The 20557-nt window shown below is 56.3% G+C and overlaps 1 protein-coding gene across 6 annotated transcripts in view; it reads right to left on the minus strand.

The window, feature by feature from the left end:
• Positions 1–20557, minus strand: part of RASA3 (RAS p21 protein activator 3) — a 78180-nt gene that overhangs the window by 38834 nt on the left and 18789 nt on the right. For 3 of the 6 annotated variants that reach the window (XM_074378621.1, XM_074378619.1, XM_074378623.1), the window contains exons 2-3: positions 12362–12479; positions 1585–1688 (exon numbers count right to left, since the gene is read on the minus strand). In XM_074378621.1, coding sequence (XP_074234722.1) covers positions 1585–1688; positions 12362–12479 — 222 coding nt within the window. Of the gene's footprint in view, positions 1–1584; positions 1689–12361; positions 12480–13575; positions 14619–14666; positions 15367–20557 lie in introns of those variants that run through there. The other 3 variants (XM_074378620.1, XM_074378622.1, XM_074378624.1) reach the window with 3 other exon arrangements.

A 20557-nucleotide genomic window follows, 5' to 3' on the forward strand; every position in this document is an offset into this window, starting at 1 on the left:
GTGCAGGTGTTGGTTCTACGTGTGTTTATGGTGAGAGACGTATAGTGGTAGAGTGGACGTGGGGAAGTTAAGCCCAGAGAACAATCTGGGTCAGATTATCAAAGGTCTTAAATGCACACTAGGGAGTATGGACTTCCTTCTCCAGGACACACCATGCAGTGTGGCCTCAAATTTGGCCATTTCTCTCTGTTTTTGTGTAAATCAGGCTCTAACTCCAGAAAAGGGTTTCTTTAGATGGGAAACTATCTATAAAACACACTGAATTTCTAAAATGGGATAAATATAATGTACAGAGGCATCTTCAAAAGTTGTCCATTCTCTGGACAAACATTCAGTGACTGCTGACCGGCTGCTGCCAGGTGTGGCAGAGAAATGATGGTCATTTCTGGGCCCTGACCCTCTTTGGAGCTTTCTCTTCGTGCCGTGGGAGCCAGTGGTCAGCTTTAAACTGGGAGGAGATGCTGACAGTCAGGCAGAGAACACACAGCTCTGGTATGGGAGAGGGGAGCGGCTGGAGGGGCGAGGGCCAAGCCGGAAGAGCTGGCTGCCACGGGGATAGGGAGAAGGGTGGCTCCCATTGTGGACCTGGCGGGTCAGCGGGGGTGGGGGGGGCAGGTGCGGGTTTACCAGGCAGTGATGAACCTTTAGTGGCCACCATGAGACCAGCATGCCAGACACAACCCTGGGGCCTGCGGGGCCTGAGAGCTTAGGAAAAACCACCCACGAGGGCGGTGCGAGGTAGGGCTGGGGACAGACAGAGCTGCAGGGAGTGGCCACCTGTCTTGAGTGCTGCTGGCCTGGATGCAAACACGCCTGACCAGCCACGTGTGGGTGGCGAGGAGCTGGTGGGACGCCCCAGGAGTGGGGGACATGGTGACACAGAGTCTGCAGGGTCAGGTGCACGTCAGACTCCATTGCTCTGCCCAGGAGGTGAGCACCCAGATGCCTCCTGCCAGGAGTGGCCAGGCCACCAGCAGTCAGCTCGGGTCCCACGGCCACAGCTAGGCCCACGCGGGGCTGCTCTGGTCTAACTCTGGTGCCTCGGGGGACAGACAGGGTTTTCCTGGGACAGAGCTGTACTTGCCAGACTGGCGGCTCTTGGCTCCTCCACATTCAAGGTGGGCTCACCCTCTCTAGGACGCTAGTGCCCCGAGAGCACCCCAACATGTCCGAGAGCACCCTAGTACATCTGAGTGTACCCCAACAGGTCTGAGAGCACCCCAATACCACCCAACCCTCCATGGAGAGGTGCTGAGGGTCAGGAACCTGCAAGGCCTGGGGACAGGGGGAGGGTCACCTGGCACACTGGCCCCTTCAAGAAGCCCTTGGAAGTCGTTCGGGGGCGCCCACCTTTGCCTCGAAGGATAGCCTCAAAACTTCTGCTGGCATGTCCCAGTGTCCCCACTTATGGGCTGTCACCCTGCATAGGCTGGCAGGCGGGGTCTGGAACAGCCAGCAAGGGCAGGTGGAAAATGCAGGCATGACTAGCTCAGAACGGGGTGTCCAAAAGAGGCGCCCCGATCCCGCCAGGACAAGACTGTTTGGAGGAGGCGGGGAGAACAAGGAAAGCCTGTCTGCACCTACCTATGATGGAGTCCCTCCGGAACACGTCTCTGTCGAAAACGTAGAAGGACAGGTGGCGGAAGCTCCGCGGGATCTCGCAGTAGAAGTCTTCTCCGTAGAAGGGGCTGGACAGAGACAGCAGGGCGGTTACTGCGGCCAGGCTGCTCGCCACCTGGGGCCCACCCGGCACTGCACCCGGGTTCCCGTGGGAGGCGGGAACTGCAGCTCCTCAGCTGGGTGAAAATGAACCAGTGCCAACAGGTGCGGACACCCTCCCCACAGCGGCCCCAGCGTTGCCCCTTCCCCTGAGACGAGTGAGCAGTGGGCTCAGCGCGTGCAGCCCCCGGGAAGGCCCGCTGTCCGTGTTAGAAGCACAGCTCCAAGGCCCTGCGTCAGACAGCACCCCCTTTTCTAGAACTCACGGCGATAACCGCATACCTCTCGCCTCCCTAGCAGGCCCTGCATGCAGAGCTGGAGTGAGGAGCCCCGGGTCGCGGGATCACGGGGTCACGGAGTCACGGAGTCACGGGGTGAGAAGCGGGGGAGGACTGCGCATCAGTGGGGAGGGGAGAAGGGCCGCGGGCGGTTGGATGAGACCAGTCCAGAAGGGCCCACGGCTGGTGCTGCCCACATGGGACCCACGGCCGAATCAGGGGGCAGGAGGAGGGGCTGACCGGGCCGAGATTGGTGAGAACCCAGAAACCAGCCCTTCCAGCGTGAAAGGCCCCAGGATGGAGGTCATGCCTGAGAGAGCACTGAGGGCGGGCTTGCAGGCCGCGTGGTCCTGGTAGACAGAGACCGCCTCCCGCCACGCACAGGAGCCGACTCAGAGCACCGCACACCTGAGCGCGAGGCCAATCTGAGACACGCGGACGAAAACATAGGAATAATTCTTTGTGACCGGAGTTAGGTAATGATTTCTCAGATACAACAACAAAAGCACAACAGCTAAAAGAAAAAACCTGATAAGCCAGACTTCATCAAGATTAAAAATACTAAACATTTTTGCGTTTTAAAAGACACTGTTGAGGAAGTTAAAAGGCTGCCCCTCAGCCCGCGAGTCCACCTGGATGGAGCAGGGGCACAGCCTGGGCCTGAGCCGAGCCTGTAACCAGAGGCCAGGAGACCCCTTGCTGGGGTTAACCTCCAGAGCCAGTCACAGGCCATGTCGCCCAGCAATGGGGCTGCCCTCAGGCGGGGGGCACAGAGCCTGCGGGTGCAGGTTTGCCAGGAAGCTGTGATGGTCAGAGCCACCCATGACCTCAGAAGATGGGGAAGCCGCAGGGCTGGACCCCCGGGGCTGGAGAGGGGAGGTGCAGCAGTGGGAACAGGGCTAGCGCAGAGGCCCCGGGCGGAAGGAACAGGCAGTCCAGGCAGCGGGGATGCGGGGGGCGGCCCTGGGGGCTGGGGACCTGGAGTCTGGGTTCCGGGTTCATTTTAATGGGAAGCACCAGATGATTTGAAGGAGTTAGATTTAAACTCCTAATGTGTAGTTCATCCAACCTTTGTTTACCAGGGGCTGTGGCCCTGCTGGGGCACAGCCCCTGCCCGCCCTGCGGCCATGGTCAGCAGCCAAGTGAAACCTTGGTGTTTGAGATGCAGTGGGTGCTACAGAGCCGGGTCATGTCCTGATGGGTGAACATATGAGCACGTGAACAGGGAAGGACCACGGGGAGACAGGGAAGAGGTTCCAGGTAGCCGAAACTGCGTGTGCAAAGGCCCTGGGGCTGCAGGACTCAAGGGTGAGGAGGCTGGTGTGGCCAGGACGAGAGAGAGGGGCCGGAAGCTGGGACCTAAGGCCAGACCAGGCAGGGGGGTGAGTAGGTGGTCTGGCTCACAAAATACGGAAGGTGGGGCTGACGGACAGACAGTGCTGCGAGTGCCTGCTCCCTCGGGTCATGGAGGGTCAGGGGAGAGGGCAGGAGTGGTGGGCCAGTAAGGCAGCTATCAGCAGGGAGGATGTGACCGTGGACAGTGCCCAGGGGACAGGACAGGATGGTCCTGTACCCGGAAGGCGCTCCCCGCAGACCACAGCCGCTGTCCAGGCCAGGAGGGAGGGCGCGGCCACGGACAGCGTGGCAGCCCCCAGACCAGCAGCGACTCGACGGCCTGGGGACCGCTCATCTGCAGACACCGTTGCCCAAGTGACTGTACCCAATCCTTGCCCAAACTGAGCACACGTATCCCAGGAAGATGCCACTCTTCACAGAAAGCTGATTCATAAGTAGACTTGTATGTACATTTTTCCTGCATTTTCCTGTGTTCTCAACTCCTTTGTGACCTGGATTCTGTTTGCTTTAAAAGGGACACGCCCGTGAAAAGGACCACCCCTTTCACCTTAACTGAAGAGAAAAAGCTGCTTTTTCTTTTCAAGAATAAAAATCTATTGAGGATTTAAAACCAAAATTAGAGCCACTAAGAGGCCAGAATCAAAGACAGAGAGTAACAAATGTCAGGGAGGACGCAGAGGAGCCTGAACTGTCATCCCCTGCTTAAAGGAACAGAAGATGGGGTAAACCCGGAGCAACCTCTGTGGCCCAGCAACCTGCCCCAGGCCAATGCCCCGGAGCAGTGAACACACAGCCGCACAGAAACTGGGACCTGCAGGTCTGCAGAAGAAACGACGACAGGCGCTCGGGAGGGGCCCTGACCCACCGGAGCCCCAGCCCCATAAAGCTCCAGCACCCGCGACAACCAGGACGCACCTGTCAGACACAATGCCCCACGCGGGAAACAGACTCCCACGGGCAAGCGGTGTGTGGCTCCTACGCGATGTGCCCTACCAGGCCTGTCCACGACACAGAGCGGACTCGAGGTAGTCAGGGGCGGGGAGCAGCTAAAGGGAATGGGTTTCTTTTTAGGGAGATGAAAATGTTCTAAACGTGATTGTGGTGATGGCCACACAACTCTGAATATACTAAACACCAGAATTGTACATTTTCAATGGGCAAATTACACGGTGCGTGAACTGTATCTCGAAAGCTATCTTTCAAAAACCAAAATTTTAAAAATACATAAAGATGTCAGAAAGTGAAAAACAGAATTACATTCTTGGGTTAATATATACTGTCCTAGTTTTTTTCTCTAAAGATAAATGGATATAGACTAAAAGTAAAAATAAACAAAGACACATTTTTAAAATAAAAGTGGAATTACCTCATTTACCCTGACCCACAGTCAGCTTCTACCATTAGCATCAGGCTACGGACCACTGCCCAAATAAGTAAATAAAACGTTAGTGGGCAGACAGCTCCTGAGGTCTGAGTGACCACAGCTGCAGGACACCCCTCTCACACGATGGGCAGCAAGTCCTCCGACTTCACTCCAAAGGTGGCAGTAGCCCGGTGTCGGCCCCTCAGAACAGATCCTGGTGGCTCCACAGCAGGAGGAGGGCTACTCGCCGTGCTGGACCCCAAGGAAGTGGGACCCCGCCAGCACGGAGTCTGATCAACACTCACAAACTCGGCTAAACTGGTGACCATGACAACCTCCAGCTTTCATCGAAAAGTTTAAATTATTGGTAAGGGTGCATGTCTATCAAAAGTGTGGGACCATTTTTTGTTTCATTTTGGGTTGAAGTGCCTTTGGCCCATTTTCCATTAAATGTCCATCTTTTCATATTTCTTTCATGTTCAGGACACTAATCCACTGATAACTTTCAAATCTGTGTTTTAAGTTAAAAGACACAATGCTCATGCCCAACATACAAGGAATGCATTTGTTCATGACACCTGTCAGTAACAGGCAGGCAGGCGGCCTGGCCACTTCCGAAAATGCCCCACTGGAACCTCCAGGGGGTCCCTGCACAAAGGCCACCTCGGCCCAGACAGCAGCACCTCTCAGGGTAGGGGCAGGAGCGCCAGCACCTCCCACCTCGAGCAGGCCCACGGGATGAGACGGTGCCCCCGGCGCCAGCACACGCCGGGCCACTGTCGAGGCCACCACTCTCGCTGGACAGGAGAGCCCGCACATGTCCCTGCAGGGCTGCAGAGGAGGAAGCATATCATGGACCACGGGCCAGGGTGGGACGCCCCCACATGCCTGCGAGTGGGTCTTTCCCTGCTGGGGGACACCAGGGGCCATGCAGCCCGAGTCCCGCCCGTTGGCACCTCCACCCGGTGTCTCTCGCACAGGTCAGCATGGCGGGTGTGGCCTTTATACCCATGCACAGTTGCAGGCTTTTCCAAATAAAGGACAAGTGGGCCCAGAGGGCTTGGCCCCTTAAGTGCCGCTGTCTGACAGGGGAAGTTAATCCACGCAGTGTCGTCTGCGAGGTGGCCAGAGTGATAGGCGGGGTGACTGCTGGGACAAGTGCAGAATGCGGGAGCAAGCTTGGAAGGAAATGAGGAGAAGCTCTGACACAGGGCGGGGTGGGGGGGCGCCCCCTTTCCTCCTCCCTGAGCCCAGCTGTGCAGCAGCAGACGGTGGCGGGGGGGGGGGGGGGGGGGGGGGGCGGGGCGGACGGCAGAGTCACTTCCCAGCATCAGCGTGAGGCCGGCCCCGCCCACCCTACTCCGCGGCCAGACAGCAGCTTTGCTCCTGAGGCAAGCGCCTGGTTTCCCCGTTTCATGCTGTGTCGCCAACACCAGCGCCCGTTTCCGGTGTGGGGAGCTGGCTTTCCTCTGGGCAGGGGGGCCGCATGCACCCCGCATCCGGTCCCTGGTGAGAGGCCACTTGTGCCTTGGTGTGCCACAGAGCAGGGGGCCTGCGATGCCCCAACGGCCCCATGGCCCACGCCCTGGCCCAGCGAGACCTGGGAGCCAGGCAGGCAGGGCCAGTTTTCCACAAAGGGCGCCAGCCTGGCTCTCAGCCGCTCAGTGTTCGACGAACAAACGCGCAGGTGGCTAAACCGTTAACTAAAACCTGGATCAAAATTCATTAAACCAAATACTAAGTGCAAATTGGGTTAGAGTTGGAGAGGTGGGGAGGGTGCAGCCTGTGCCCCACACGGGCTCTTGGGGCCCCAGGGGTCCCAGCACCCGCGCCCAGCCCTGGGAAGGCACCTCAGATACAAGACTCCTACAGCTCTTAGAGGCAGGAGAAGACCCGTCCCTGTTCCTTCTAAGCCCACCTCCCACTTCCTTTAAACAGTGACTTTAAACTCCTGTAAAGTCCCCACGCAGCCTGGCCCCTCGGCCTCTGAGCTCTCGTCGTGAAAGCTTTCCTCTGAGGCTCCAGTAAGACCCTACGTCTTACTCCAACCTCAGGGGTCACTGCAGGCAGCAACCCCACGGGGAGGGGCAGCTCCCAGGGGAGATCGCTGCTCTGTCACCACGAAGGACAGGGTGAAGAAATGAGGGCCTGTCCCACAGTGCCGTGAAGATCTGAAACGGGGACCAGAGGCTGTAGCTCCCCTCAACCGGAAGAACACGCTGCGGTCAGATCACAGTTTCTGTCCAAACACTGGAGAGAAGTGTCCTGCCTGGACCCCACCTGGGCCATTCCACTGTGGCCTCATGGGACACAGGGGCAATGTGGGGACATGAGGGCGCTGGCTGGCAGGCAGCCTGGGGCAGGTGGACGGGGCTGCTGATGGCCTACCAGAAGCACCGGGACCCCAGCTGGACGTCTGTGCCTCAGCCCGAGCCACGGTAGGCGACCCACCACCCATCTTCCTGGCCTGACCCAGTGCAAGGCGGACGGCCACGTGGTCCCAGCACATTACTCTCTGCTCTGAGACTCCGTATCTCCCTCCCTCCGCAGAAACCCTGCTCACATGGGGTCCACCAGACCCTGCTCGGCTTACCACCGACACGGGGCTCCCACATGCAGACCCTCCTCTCACCCCCACGACCCCGAGAAATCACATATCCTTACCAACAAATTACAAACCACCACACTGATCTGTTAGGGCCCAGCCATGCTTCTTAAAGTACTTGAAACAAGGATTCCTAGGGAAAGCCAGCAGGACTCCAAAATCTTCAGAAAGGCCCTGGCAGGGAGGAAATCGGGGAGGGGGCCCCGGGGCCGTGAGCTTGTGCGGAGTCAAGAGCAAAGCCATTAACCACAGCGTCCTGACAGCCAGGCACTGCCTGGCCCACTGATCCGCAAGGACTGACCAGGGAGGGCGGACAGGGCAGACTCAGCTCCTCCCCGCTTGGGACATCCTGCACGCAGACCCACAGCCTTCCCTGCAGGGTGGTCTCTTCCCGCAGGGGTCCAGCCACACCTGGGCCTGGGCACCGCGGTCAGCTGGGCATCTGGGAAGCTCTGAGAAAAGCTCTACACCCTGTGATTTAGGGCCTGAGGGAGGATGGGAGCCAGATGCTGGCGGTGGGGGGATGCTCTGAGCTGAAGGCCCGCCCCTCAGGGAGCTCCCCAGGACCGTGGGGCAGGACCTACCTCCTCCAGATGATGTGGAATGTCTGGGCCTGAGGCCTATGTTTATGTCAGAAAGATTTTAAGCTTTAACTTGAGAAATTAGAGAGAAGAGAAATGTCAGGGAAGATGACACTATTTGTAGAGTCTCAGTTTCAAAGTTGGTGTTTTCAAGTCAGCAACTTGGTTTTCATTAAAAACATCTGATAAAGTGAAGTCTTTCCTCCCAAACCACAGGCTTCCTCCCGTCCCTGTCAGATGCTTCTCCCTCCCGGAGCCTGCGGACGCCGTCCTCGGTTTGGTCACCTCCCCGGACAGCAGCCCTGCTCCTGAGCAGTGTGCCTCGCTTCAGGAAGGCTCTCGCTGCGAACACGGGATGGGAGACCCTGGAACCACTTCCAAGCGGACAAGCAAGGCGGGGAAACGGTTCTCTTACGAACCTCCACCTTCACGTGAAAAAAGGAAAAACACAAACAAAAGAACAAAGTACCCCCGCCATCCCACTACCCAGAAAAAGCAGCCACATTGACGTTCCTGTCCACGCACTCCAGGCCGCTTTTGGCGTCATCCCAAGTCCATGAACAAAAAGGAATCTTACTGCAAACACAACCTTGGAACTTGCCTTCACTGCTCAGCAGACATGCAAGCATGGTTCCCACCACAGCAGAGGGGCCGTGAGGGCTCTGCCTGCGGGAAGGAGGAGCCCCCCAGGCCCTGAGAGGAAGCAGGAGGGAGGGGCTCCTGGGCTGGATGGGGTGGGTGCAGGCTGGGCTGGGGGCGGGGGCTCAGCCTCAGTCAGAGCTGGGAGTGGTCCGGGGAGGTCTGCGACCTCAGGCAGCTCCGCACGGAGCCAGGAGCCGTCTTCCTATGTGTCGTGGGGACTTTGTGGGGAAAGATAGCCGATATCACCCCCAAAATAACCTCTTAAATGGACAAAAGGAAATGAAAAACTGCTATTTCACGGAATGTTCCAGTAAACAGTCGGACCATCCTGGCACTTAAAAGCTCTTATTCTTAACTATTTATTTTTTTGCCTGTAATATCAACATGTTCCTTTTACTGGATAAAATGGTGAGTCCTCCAGGTGCAGCCTTTACCCCCCAGCCCTCCCCATTCTAGAGGCAGGAAGTGGCCCTCCGGGGACCCCAGGGTGCTCTCAACAGATGCACTGAGGCAGGCAGCTGGGTCCTAGCCCTGGCCCTGACAACCCAATTTCACACATCCTTTTAGTTTAAATAAACAGTAAAATAATGGCTTGCCTTCTAAATGATTAAAAATCACAGCTCTAGAGAGTTAAATGTGAGCTAAGGCACTTGCAGCATCAGGAAGATTTTGTTCCCCCAAATCACTCTCCAGGGAAAGGGACGGCCCGGGACAAAGGGCGTGTTCTCCCCGACACATCGGACCCAGGAAGTTTCCAGCAGGAAATCTGCAGCAGAGCCCCCTCTCCACCTCCACACTCTGAGTCAGAGACACAGGGAGAGGAAGACGGAAGCCAGCAGTGCCCGCTCACTGGTGAGCAGCACCCCATCCCCGGGTCCCCTCCCCTTTCTCACGCAACACCAGCACTTCATGCGGATAGAGGACAAGCCTCTCTGGGCAGTGCTGACCGGTGCCAGGCCTGCCGGCTCTTCTGAGTCCAGGTCGGCAATGGTGCCAAATAAATGACCAGACCTGACAGGTCATGCTGAGCTGGAGGGCGACTCGGGAAGTTGGGGCCACAAAACAGCCGGGGGAGCAGCCACCTCCTCGGGACAACCCTGAACCCGGACGATGGCCGCGCTGGTGGCAGGTCCAGGAGGTGATGCCCTCCCGTCTCCCGGGTGGGTCCCCTCCTTCCACCCTCGCAGCTGCCAGCAGAGTCTGTGCCTCCATCTTCTCCCTCTGGACACGGCCCCTCGGGAAGGTGAGCTGCATCGAACCACCACCTCTCGTCCTCACAAGAGGCCTCTCGCCTTTGAGCTCCCTCGAGGCGTGATGACGCTTCCCTCTGCCTGCCGGCTCTCCACCCCTCTCTCACACTTTCTGTTCTTTGAGTCTCCTGGGTGTATTTCAAATCCATTTCCTGGTTTACCAATTTTCCCTTCAGCTAAGTCTAGCCAGCTATTTAACTCATCCACTGAGTTTTTCATTTACATTCTGTTGAACTTCACTTCTGGAATTCTATTCATTTCTTTCTCATCATGGTTCAGGCATTCTCCATTGTTTCTTCTCCTGCTTTCTCCTGTTTTCAGTCTTGTCTCTCATTGCTTTAAGTTCTCCACGCCCTGTTCCTGACGCCTGCAGGTCTGATTCTGCGGTCTATAGTTTCTCTTGGCAAATGCAAGTGGCACTATCTCCTGTGTCCTTGGTGCATTTTCTCCTCTGAGCTCAAGTTCCCCGGAACACTATCCCGGAAAATCCCAAGACCTGGATTGAAGGAGAGGACTGGATTTGCTTTCAACGGACCTACTGACCCTCCGTGGGCGTTACCAACCACGCATCTAGGACTGCACTAATGTATGTGGTGGAGTGGGGCTTTTGGACCACAGGCATGGTGTGGATTCAGGCACATACTCACAAGAGCCAGTTTTTGGTTTCAAGTATTTGGCTCCAAGTGGAGGCACAAGAGTGCGTGCTAACTTCTTCCACGAAGCAGGCTTACCTGCTTTTGCCCTTACACACCGCAGCGTCGAGCTCTGGGGTAGCCAGCCTGCCCTCTGCAGCGTGAGTAGGCTTTTGCCTCAATCATAAACAGCCATGAACATCCATGTTTTTTAAGCTCTTGTAACTGTTTTGTGTAGGTTTGTCTCTTTCTCTGCTGTCAGTTTTAACTTTCTGCTTAACAGTACCCTCTTCTTATCTGGCATATGAGATAAGCACTCAATAAATATTAATTGAGCTAATAAATTAACTTTTAAAAAAACTAAGCTTATTGAAGCTGTCTGTAAGGGAAGCACGAAGGGCTCAGATGCTCTGCCGAGCTGGGAGAGTCACCTCACACACTCACTTACGACAGTGTTTGGGGGCTGCCCCTGCTTCTGGCTGATTTCCCAGAAGAGACAGCATTACGGCGTCATTATGGTTTCACTCTCAGTCTCTCTCTCCTGGGCCACCAAAACCAGAAACTATGATTTCTGTTTCTAAACTTGTATGAAACATTTTGAGGAATGGTCCCCATTTCTCAGTGTCACCCAAAACAGAGGCTCCCAAATAGATTCCCTGCCCAGAGATCCTCACCCAGCAGGTCCCCCAAGAGACTGGCCTCACAGACACCAGCAGCAGTCCTGGGTTTAAGGGTTTCTGGCCCTTAAATACAGGAAGGATTTTCCTCCACTGAGCAAATGGAAAGGGCCCTTGAAGTTACAGCAGCGCCTTCACCATCAGCCCCAAAGCCACACTCAGCTCCTGACAAACTTCTCAGTCTTTTGTTTTTTCTTTGACAAGTTACTTCAGGGAGGTTGCAGTGTGCATGGAAATAACACAGACAACTTAGTGGTGGGCCCCAGGCAGCCCTGCCAGCATCGCAGTGAGGTGCAGAGGGAGCAGGGCAGTGAGTGTCTCCATGTGTCAGGGGCAGGAGATCCCTGACAGGCTCTAAAAGTTAAGTTGACTCAGTTGTCAGAATGTGCTATTTGCTCCCACTTAGAATTCATCTGCTTAAAATGTTCTCAGACTCAAAATAGCTCTCTGGAGGGACCCGCACAACCCACAGCTCCAAGCCACAGGGCGGGGCCGCCGTCTGCACCTGCCGCACGGTCAGACACACACTGGCTGAGACCCCACCCGCTTCCTGCGCTTCACCCCGACTCGAACCACCCTCCCACTCACCTGCCAACGCTGCAGAGAGGCCTGCCCCTCACGCCGGGCAGAGCGCTATGACTGTCGGGTGCCCTCAATTCCTACCCCAGGGTGCGGTCCAGGGCCAGCAGGCCTGCGAGCTTGAGGGAAATGCAAATTATGGCCCCACCCGAGACTCCCGGGCCAGCGTCTGCGCTGCAGGGCACTGTTTGAGTGAGTCTCCCACAGGCTGAAGTTGAGAAGCACTGACATTTCTTACGCAGCAAACTTCTCAATCTTAAGACCTACTAAATGTGGCTCTTCCTCACTGACCCCCTTCCTCAAATCCCATCAACAGACGCTTCCTTCATCTCTTACCTCTGGGAATAGCTGCCTCCAGGATGGAAAGAAGCTTCCCAGATACTCCCCCTCCCGAAACCCTTGGCTGTGCTCTCTGGTCGCACCCTCTCCAGCTCCTCTCAGGTTGGAAAGCCCTTGCCCACACCTCCGCAGACAAATACGCGCACGTGAGCTCAGTTCCCGTTTCGGACAGAGAGCATCTCCTGCCGCACCAGTAAACAGAGGATGCTGCCGCCACCAAGCCCGAGCACTGGGCTGGAACTGCCCGACGCGCCCCCTCCCTCAAACCGAGCGACCAGCCTGTCGGGGACACTGTCCACTCAGAGAGCTTCGTATCAAATAGAGCAATAGCAGACATTACCAGAGCGATTTCTCCACGATTTTGGTCCTGAAAACCTCCTCTTGGTCCAGGTTCACAGTGCAGTAACAGTCTCGCATCTTGTTTGGCCCCGGGTAAGTGGGAAGGTTTTTGGCTTCACCTGAAAAGCAAATGTGAATACATCATCAATCTAGCATAGATTTATTTAGTCTCCTTGCTAATCACTGACACATCTTCAAATAATGGATTTATTTCATAACAATGCCCCTGTTTTATTTCTGAACACTCATCAGCTCTTTATAAGGCCTTGGTTTTCTTGCCACCACAAGTCAGTGTCGACGAGAAATGCTTCGTACAGTTAAAATGCACCTTAACCCCTAAAACAAACTGGTAAAGGCAGGGATCCACTGGCCTAGGAACTGAGGATTACTTGTTTTGTTTTACCCACACTAGTCCCTCTGAGATTTGTAATATTTAAATTACGGCAAGATACACGTAAGTTAAAATGTATCGTTTAACCACCTTCAAGTGCACCGTCCTGCCGCACTCAGGGAAGCACGCCTGCTGCTCCACAGCCAGTCCCCAGCGTTCCCCTTGCAGAACTGGAATCCCGCACCCACGACACGGCAACCCCCGCTCCCTCCCCCCAGCCCCTCACTTCTAGTTTGTCTCTAGAATCTGGCGACTCTCGAAACCTCACATACAGGGATCACATGTGTTTGTCCTGCGACAATGTCCTCAAGGTTCATCCGTGTTCCAGCCCGAGTCAGGAGTCCCTTCCTTTCAAGGCTAACATTTTGCTTATCTATTCATCCCCAGGTCCCTTTTTATTCTGCATTGAATTTGACACTATTAGGTCAAGATTATGGCAGTAATTAAGGAGGACTCTTTTTCATTGATGAGTAAACTACAAACTCCAGCTGCTTTAAACACAGAAGGACTAGCCAGTGAGGACAAGCCAGTAAGAGGAGCCCTGCGGGCCGCACCTTCCCTCCACCCCGAAGCCCGAGGGCCTGGCCGCAGGGAGACCTTTATCACAGCCACACGCAGCCAGAACCAGCGGAGCCTACAGGTCCCAGCCGCCGCTACGCTTGTGGATTAAGCAGGGGAGGGGCTTTCAACCCGGAGGAGAAGCCCCCCTGGAAGCAATGCCTCAAAGGAGCTCGCCCCCAGCCCCAGCCCCCGCACTAGGACGGGACAGCGTAGGGGTCTGAGCACCCAGCACCGCCAGAGCCACCCAGGCGAACTGACCGTACCTGTTAGCGCCACTCAAGGCCAGAAGACCTGCTCTGGTTGACAGAGAAGGAAAAACAGCAACAGGAACCAAAGCAGAACCGAGCTCAGCACCAGAGCTGGGTGCCCAGCACAGCCACCCCACTGGCCCCAGCGAGCACACGCTGCTTGTTTGCAGCCATGCCATGACCTCCGCACAGAGGGCGGAGGTGAACTCGGTTTGCTTGAAGCCTTTCTTTCTAACTTTTCATTAATGTTATCACTTGAGATGCAGAGTAGGACAGTGAGTTAACAGAAGTCGCTCGATAACAGGGCCTGTGGGGGCAGTGTTTTCAGATGCACCAAAGTGTTCTAGGATGACCTGCACCTGTGGCCGTCTCCTGCACCGGCTGGGACACAGACCTGCCTCCCTGGCCTCTGTCTCCCCAGCTGGAAAAGCAGGAGAACACACTGTCTCCAAGGTTCCTCCAGCTCTGGGGGGACCTTTGAATGTTCTAATTCAAAGGGCTCTGGGACGTTTTCTTTGGGGAATCATCAAGGGATCATCAAAGCCTCTCAGCTGGTGAAGGAGCAAGAAACAGATGCATGTTTTCGTACACGCACGATTATCCCTAGAACACTGTGACGCTGCGTGCGATGCGCCTGAACATGCCATGAACATGCCATGAACACGCCACTGCACGGGAGTTGAGCACATGAGAACACAGCCAGTCTGAGAAGACACGTGTGATCCAAGCCAGGCTTCAAGTCCGCTATTACGTGTCCAGAGACATTTTCTGAAGGCTTCTGGCAGGTGTGAGAGGTCATGTGTGCACACACATGTGCATGCAGGGAGCGTGACGAACCCCAAAGCACAACAGTGGGGGAGTGGCCGGTGGGCTTCTCCAGAGATGGCAGGGTTGGGGGGGTTGACATGAGCGGCAGGCAGGTCCCCGTGTGGTCTCTGAGCTGACCCCGGGCAGCCACAGCACACAGGCCACGTCTGAAGGGGCTCTCAGCTCCCCGCCAACTTTTGGAACTGATCTGCAGGCTCCCAAATCTTCCACCTCAAACCAGCCTGACTTTGCCGACCGACCTCCCAGATGACACCCTCATGATGTGAATGAGGGCTTACCAGACTTCCTACTGGAATTTTTCTTTGCAACGAATGAAATATTTAGCTGCAAGTTCCTGTGTTTCTTAAAAGTAGGGCAAAAATCTTTTTTGAAAGTCTTACTGGAAATGGTCATTGGTGGAAAACACAGAACTGGGATTTTTTTCCTGTTTATTCTCCAAAGAACCTGAGAACACAAGCAGTAGTGGCTGACACTTCTCTGGGACAGGAGAAGCAGCTGGGACGCTGACCTGCCCTGTGCTGCTGTGGGAGCTCCGTGCCCCCGCCACGGCCCCACCCAGATGGTCACAGAAACATCCTGGTTGCCACGATGATGCGTCAGCAGAGAGCCAGCAGTGGACCTGAGCCAACGTCAACAAGCCACTCAGGCCAGGAGGGCTGGGAGCAGGGCCGGCAGCCCGCCCTGGCCACGCTGTCCGCCGGGCCCTGCGGCCGGGGGCCCCGCCATGGCTGAGCCGGGGCGCTATTCCAGCTCTTGGGCTGGTCCTGGCCCAACAACACTCAAACAGACGTGTCCTTCATGTGGGTCACTTATGCCAAAGGCTGGGGCTGTTCCCCCCGACTGCTCCTTTTCGTCTCAGAACAGGAGAGAGACGCGTTCTCTTCCCTTGTGTGTGGAGATGTTTTCCTAAGAAGGTAAAGTCACGCCTGGTATACAGCAGGTGCTGATTCTTTGCTGAATGGATGGATGGATAAGTGCCTGGAAAAAGAAAAGTAAACTCTGGTTTCATTCGAAGAGCCAAATAGTTAACATTTTTCTGTGACTCCCTCCTGTTAACCACATCTCCAAAACGCAGACCCTGTACTCACTATGACTGTCGGCTGGTAGACTGGATAAAGACAGCAAACCTGGTGCCGGCTCATCTCTGAACACAGAACTTACTAACAGAAGGAAGAGGCAGCACTTAAAAAATGTGATAAAACAGCCCGGAAGCAGCAAAGCTGGTTCCTAACCACAGGAATCAGGCCACCGTCTCGAGCCACCCTGGTCACAATGTCCGTGCGCTCTGGGTGAGCACTGCCAGGAGACCCAGACCTGAAGGCGGCCGGGAAGAGCCACGTGTGGACCCCTGCCTCTGGGAGGGGCTGTGGGTAGTCTCAGTGCCACCGCTGGGTTCAGCCCCAGTGAGGAAGCCCACTGCCCTTGGCGTGGGGAGCAGCACGGCCATCTGTGCCCCAGGAGGGCTGTTGGAGATCCAGCTGGCCTGGCTGCCCCGTGTCAGTGGGGTCACCTCCGGGCGAGGGCTCCCAACGCCTCAGGGAAGAGGAGGCAGGAGGAAGGAATGAGGATGCCTGAGGGGCAGGGCAGGCTCAGGGCTCTGACCCCCAGACCCAGACTGGGGGCCTCCACCAACAGAAACACTCTGCCATCCACAGTTTGGGAACTTTGTTGTTTCTTACTTAAATGTGGTGGTTTTCAACTCAACTGCAGGTCAGTCCCTCTAAATGACACCTAAACAGGTGTGTGAGCCCAGGACACCTGTCCACTGGTCATCTCAGCAGTGAGGGGACAGCCTGGGCTCTGGCAGGACCGTTGACAGCTGGGTGGTGAGTGCAGCTTGGGGGTGGGACCACACATCGTCCACCAGTCATCTCAGCAGCGAGGGCAGCACAGCCCCCAGAGGGTCCCTCCTGCCCAACCTCCCGCCACCGGACTCACACTTACGCCTAGAAAAGGCCTCAGGACATGATTTCTACCTGTCAGGAATCTTCTGAGCCTGTTCTTGGAAGTTGCTTTCCCACTGTCTCCCAGCACAAATCCCTGACCCGGTCTGCTGGTCCCTTGGGGGTGGTGACCGCTGTGTCCTGGGCTGGGAGCTGACCCTCCGGCGTCAGCCAGGAGCCGTCAGCACGAGGCACTGCTCTCCTTACACAGCGATGTTTAAGTTCTGAATTACTGGTGCCCTTTAAAAACAGGGACTTCACATTTTTCTAACCCAGAGCTCCCCTACTCCTCCTGAAAACTCAGAAGACCCGATCACACTGGGCCACATCCCCTCTCAGGGCACCTGCCTGCCCCCACGTGTGTTGTGACTGCCAGTCTAACCTCTGGGCAAGAAACGCCACTGCCCAAAAGACCTCGTGGAAACTTCAGCGTATACAGACAGGAGCCCCAGCCCCCAGGCCTGCCCCACCCCATCTGGCCCTGCTCCCGGAAGCTGCCATCTCCCCCTACATCCCAAGCAGCGGGAATTTCTGGCGGGATGGGCCCTGAGGCAGGCTGCAGAGGGTGGGGGGTAATTCAGGGCACAGATCTGCGCACCCCAGCAATGAGAGAACTCAGGCCGACACCACCCCCGGGCCTGTGCTCCCACACCTGTGGGAGCTGTGGTCTCCACCCAGACGCCCCAGGCTTCCGAGCAGGCTGAAACTTGGGGTCGCTCCTCCTCCACCCGGTGCCCCTCCTGCACCGTGCCCCTCGGCGCAGACACTGCTCCAAGAGCCCTGCAGCCCCGGAGCCAAGCTGGCCTCACCACCGGCAGGGCTGCCGGGTGGAACGGGGGGCCTGGGGACCTAAGGATCTATGACTGCCTGACGGAAAGCCACACATGTCTCCATTTTCAGACAGACATCAGCCCCACCTAGAATGACTGCATCTTCCGTCTGAATGGAATCCAACCCCTTCAGCACCTAAAACGCTCAGTATTAGCTAACTTTGCTTTCACTGAGACTCTGTTCTCTCCACAGGGGAAAACCATGCTCCATTCTCTGCTTTTCCAGTCCAGCTAGAAATGCAAATGGTGTCTTTGGACAGTAACTCAGTCCTGAAATAAAAGCTGTAAAATTAAGTCAAGAAAAGGGGAAAAGAAATCATTTTTTTCCTTTTATTTTTAGAATGTTGTTGTGTTGAATGAGTATTTCTGATTCTTTGGAAACTGAAATTTTGTGTCCCTGTTTACGAAGCATTTTCCCACCGAATGCTGCATTTCTAAGGGCTGCTGAGGCCAGAAAAGTAAGTGGCATTTACTGCTGCCACCTTAAGCCTGGGGACATAGGTGAGTGACCGGGTGAGGGCCTGAGGAGGTGGTGGAAAGGCCGTCTGTGAGGACCACAGCCGAACCTACCCTCTGCGCACCAGTCTCCCCAGACCTGCTCCCCCGCAGGGCCCTGTCCAGGGCTCTCTCCCTCGGGTCACTCTGCTCTGGGTGAGGAGGGCACCACTCTGCCTGCCCGAGGGTGCTGACTGTCAGACACAGTGTGGGGTCAGGGCTCCAGTCGCCCCTCCCTCTCTCCCTGGAGGGCCCGCTCCAGCTGTAAGGGCTCTTCAGGTGCAGTTAAGTGGTCCAGATTTCTGTCCCATCCTCAGCCTCCTTCACAGGCTGCAACGCGGTAGTTCTGTTCCTCCCGGACACACGGGGTGAACACGAGCTAACAAATCACAGTCTGGCCACTGCCTTTCAAGCTTGGCACCGCGTGAGGACACCTGGCCCTGGCCCTGGAGGAGCCCATCAGCGCCTCTTCCACTGGGCTTTCCTGGCTCCCACTGGGCAGGGGGGCGTGCGCCGATGGACAAAACGGGTGCACTGTCCGCGGTTGCCACGGGGTCCGGGGTGAGACGTGATCACTTGAAGGGTACACAGGGTCCCTCTGGGCAATTCAAAAGCTCTGGAAGTAGGGAGGGGCTGGTGAGACCACATAGAAACGCACTAAGTGCCACTGGGTTGTACACTTTGAAGTGGCCAAATTGCTGAATTTTATGTTGTGTGCATTTTTGCCACAATTTAACCAAAACAAAGAAAAGGTGGTCTCAGGGCATCGACCTGGGCCAGGGCTGTTCAATGGGACCCCGTTCCCTAGCTGCCACACGCCGTCCACGTCCTCTTCTAGAGCAAGTAGATGCTTGTGTAAGTAGATACCTTTTTTGGATTTCATGTTTGATTTCATTACTTTTTACCTGTAACCTCTTGGGGTAGAACGTACACTCGGCAAGCACAACTCCACCAACTTCACCCGCAGTGCGGTCGGCACCCACCAAGACGGAGCACTTTCAGCACTCAGTGCTGTCTCACGCCCTCCGGGTCAGTAACCACCCCCCAGCCTGGCTCTGTTCAGGACTCTAAAACACCTGTCAGTTTTGCCAACTCGGTGCCTTGGAATGATGGAGCCAGAGCCGCTAATTCAGTAGGGGTTGCAAAATGGTGACAGTCTCTGATTTTAGTTTCTAAACCGAAGTAATTTTGTAAGGAGATCCTGCCTTTAGTGCCCCACTGGTGAGGCCCACATGGGAAATCGGGATAAACTGCTCATTATTCCCTCTTATTTACCAGATTTTCAAATAACGGATTGGCTTCCTATTCCCCTCAGAAAGTCAGTAATTTCAAGTTTTTGTAAATTTTTTGCAATTACTGTTTTTTATTCAGATATATAATTTACACATCATAAAATTCAACTTTTTAAAATGTACAATTCAGTGGATTTCAGTGCAGAGTTGTACAACCATTACCCCTAATTCCAAACAACGCCATTGCCCCCGAAGCACTCCCGCCCCAGCCACTGGCGCACATGAATCCATGTCCGTCCCTGCTAATCTGCCTCTCTGGGGCGTTTTGTATCACGGAATTGTGTGGCCTTGGGTCGCATATTCAAGGCTCACCCACGTGTGATCTCACTCGGGACAGCAGGTTCTAAGGTTACCCGGGGCACGTGGCCAGCCTCTCTAGGCCTCACAGTCCCCGTCTGTAAGCCGGGCGGCTGCTCATCAGGACAAGCAGCTCCCTGTTCGTCCACCCGGTGGTTCTCAGAGTCTGGGGCCCAGACCAGCAGCAGCAGCACCTGGTTAAAAAGGCAGATTCCAGCCCTCCGGCCCCGCTGTCTCAGGACAGAGCTCGCCCACTTTGAGAACCACTTACTGTCCAGCAGCCTGCATCTCCCCCGCCCGCGACCCTCTCAGGCATGAGGGAGCCAGTATTCCAGAACATTTCACCGGCTTTCACGCTGTCTGGTGAAATGCCCTTCTCCCCGACACGATGCTCAGGGCCCTGCGTCATCCAGGCACCTCCCCTGCACTGCCCTTGGTGACTCACGTGGGGGCCCTCACCTCCGGATTCTCCTTCCCGCCCCACCCTCCAGAGCAGTACACTCCTTGAAACAAGCGCAGCCCTCAGCCGGGCCCCCAGACCCCTAAGCTCTTGCCCACCACACACCAAGCTGGTCTTCACCCGTGTGGCTCGCACTCGAGTCTAGACCCCTGCACCCCACTGTGGCAGCACCCCCCGCCGCACCTGTGCCTCCTCTGCCCTGCACGAGGGCTGGGTGCTGGGACCCCATTCGCATCACTGGCCGGTCTGAACAGGAATGTGCTCGCAGCCAATGGGCACCACCCAGAGCCTGGGTTTGCAGGGTGACCTGGGGCTCCCCGCCTGCGTTTCCTCAGCTGAGCAATCACCGCGCTGCAGGCCACACACATGCAGCGCCGCGTAGACGAGTCAGGGGAAGTGGAAAGTGCCACAGTTGTCCCGTGACCCCACCAGGGCCACTGGACTGTCACCGCGGGCCTCACTGCCACCAGTGAGCACCCACGGCCCGTGGGGGCCAGAAGGGCAGGTGCCTGCAGCCAGGGAGCCTGGGGCCCGGGGGCTGGAACGGACGCTCAGCCAGCACAGGACAGTGGGCAGGAGGCTGGAGGTTGGGGTGACTCTGCTGCTGGCGACAAGGCAGACGCTGGCTTCCTCATGCCTGAGGCCGGGGGGTGGGGGGTGGGGCGGGGGAGGCGGCACTTGGGAGGGGTTTAAGGGACTAAGTAAGCAAAGCTTTGCGATTGTTTCTAAAGGGCAGTGGGCTGTCCTCAGCTGTGACTCACCCGCTGAGCAGGTCTCTGGGCAGGAGGGCAGAAGCTGGGATCCCAGACGCCACATCTGGGATGCGTGTACCCGCAGGGCTCACTCCTCAGA

The sequence above is a fragment of the Camelus bactrianus genome, chromosome 14 (assembly GCF_048773025.1).
Source record: "Camelus bactrianus isolate YW-2024 breed Bactrian camel chromosome 14, ASM4877302v1, whole genome shotgun sequence".
In the NCBI taxonomy this organism is placed as follows: domain Eukaryota; kingdom Metazoa; phylum Chordata; class Mammalia; order Artiodactyla; family Camelidae; genus Camelus; species Camelus bactrianus.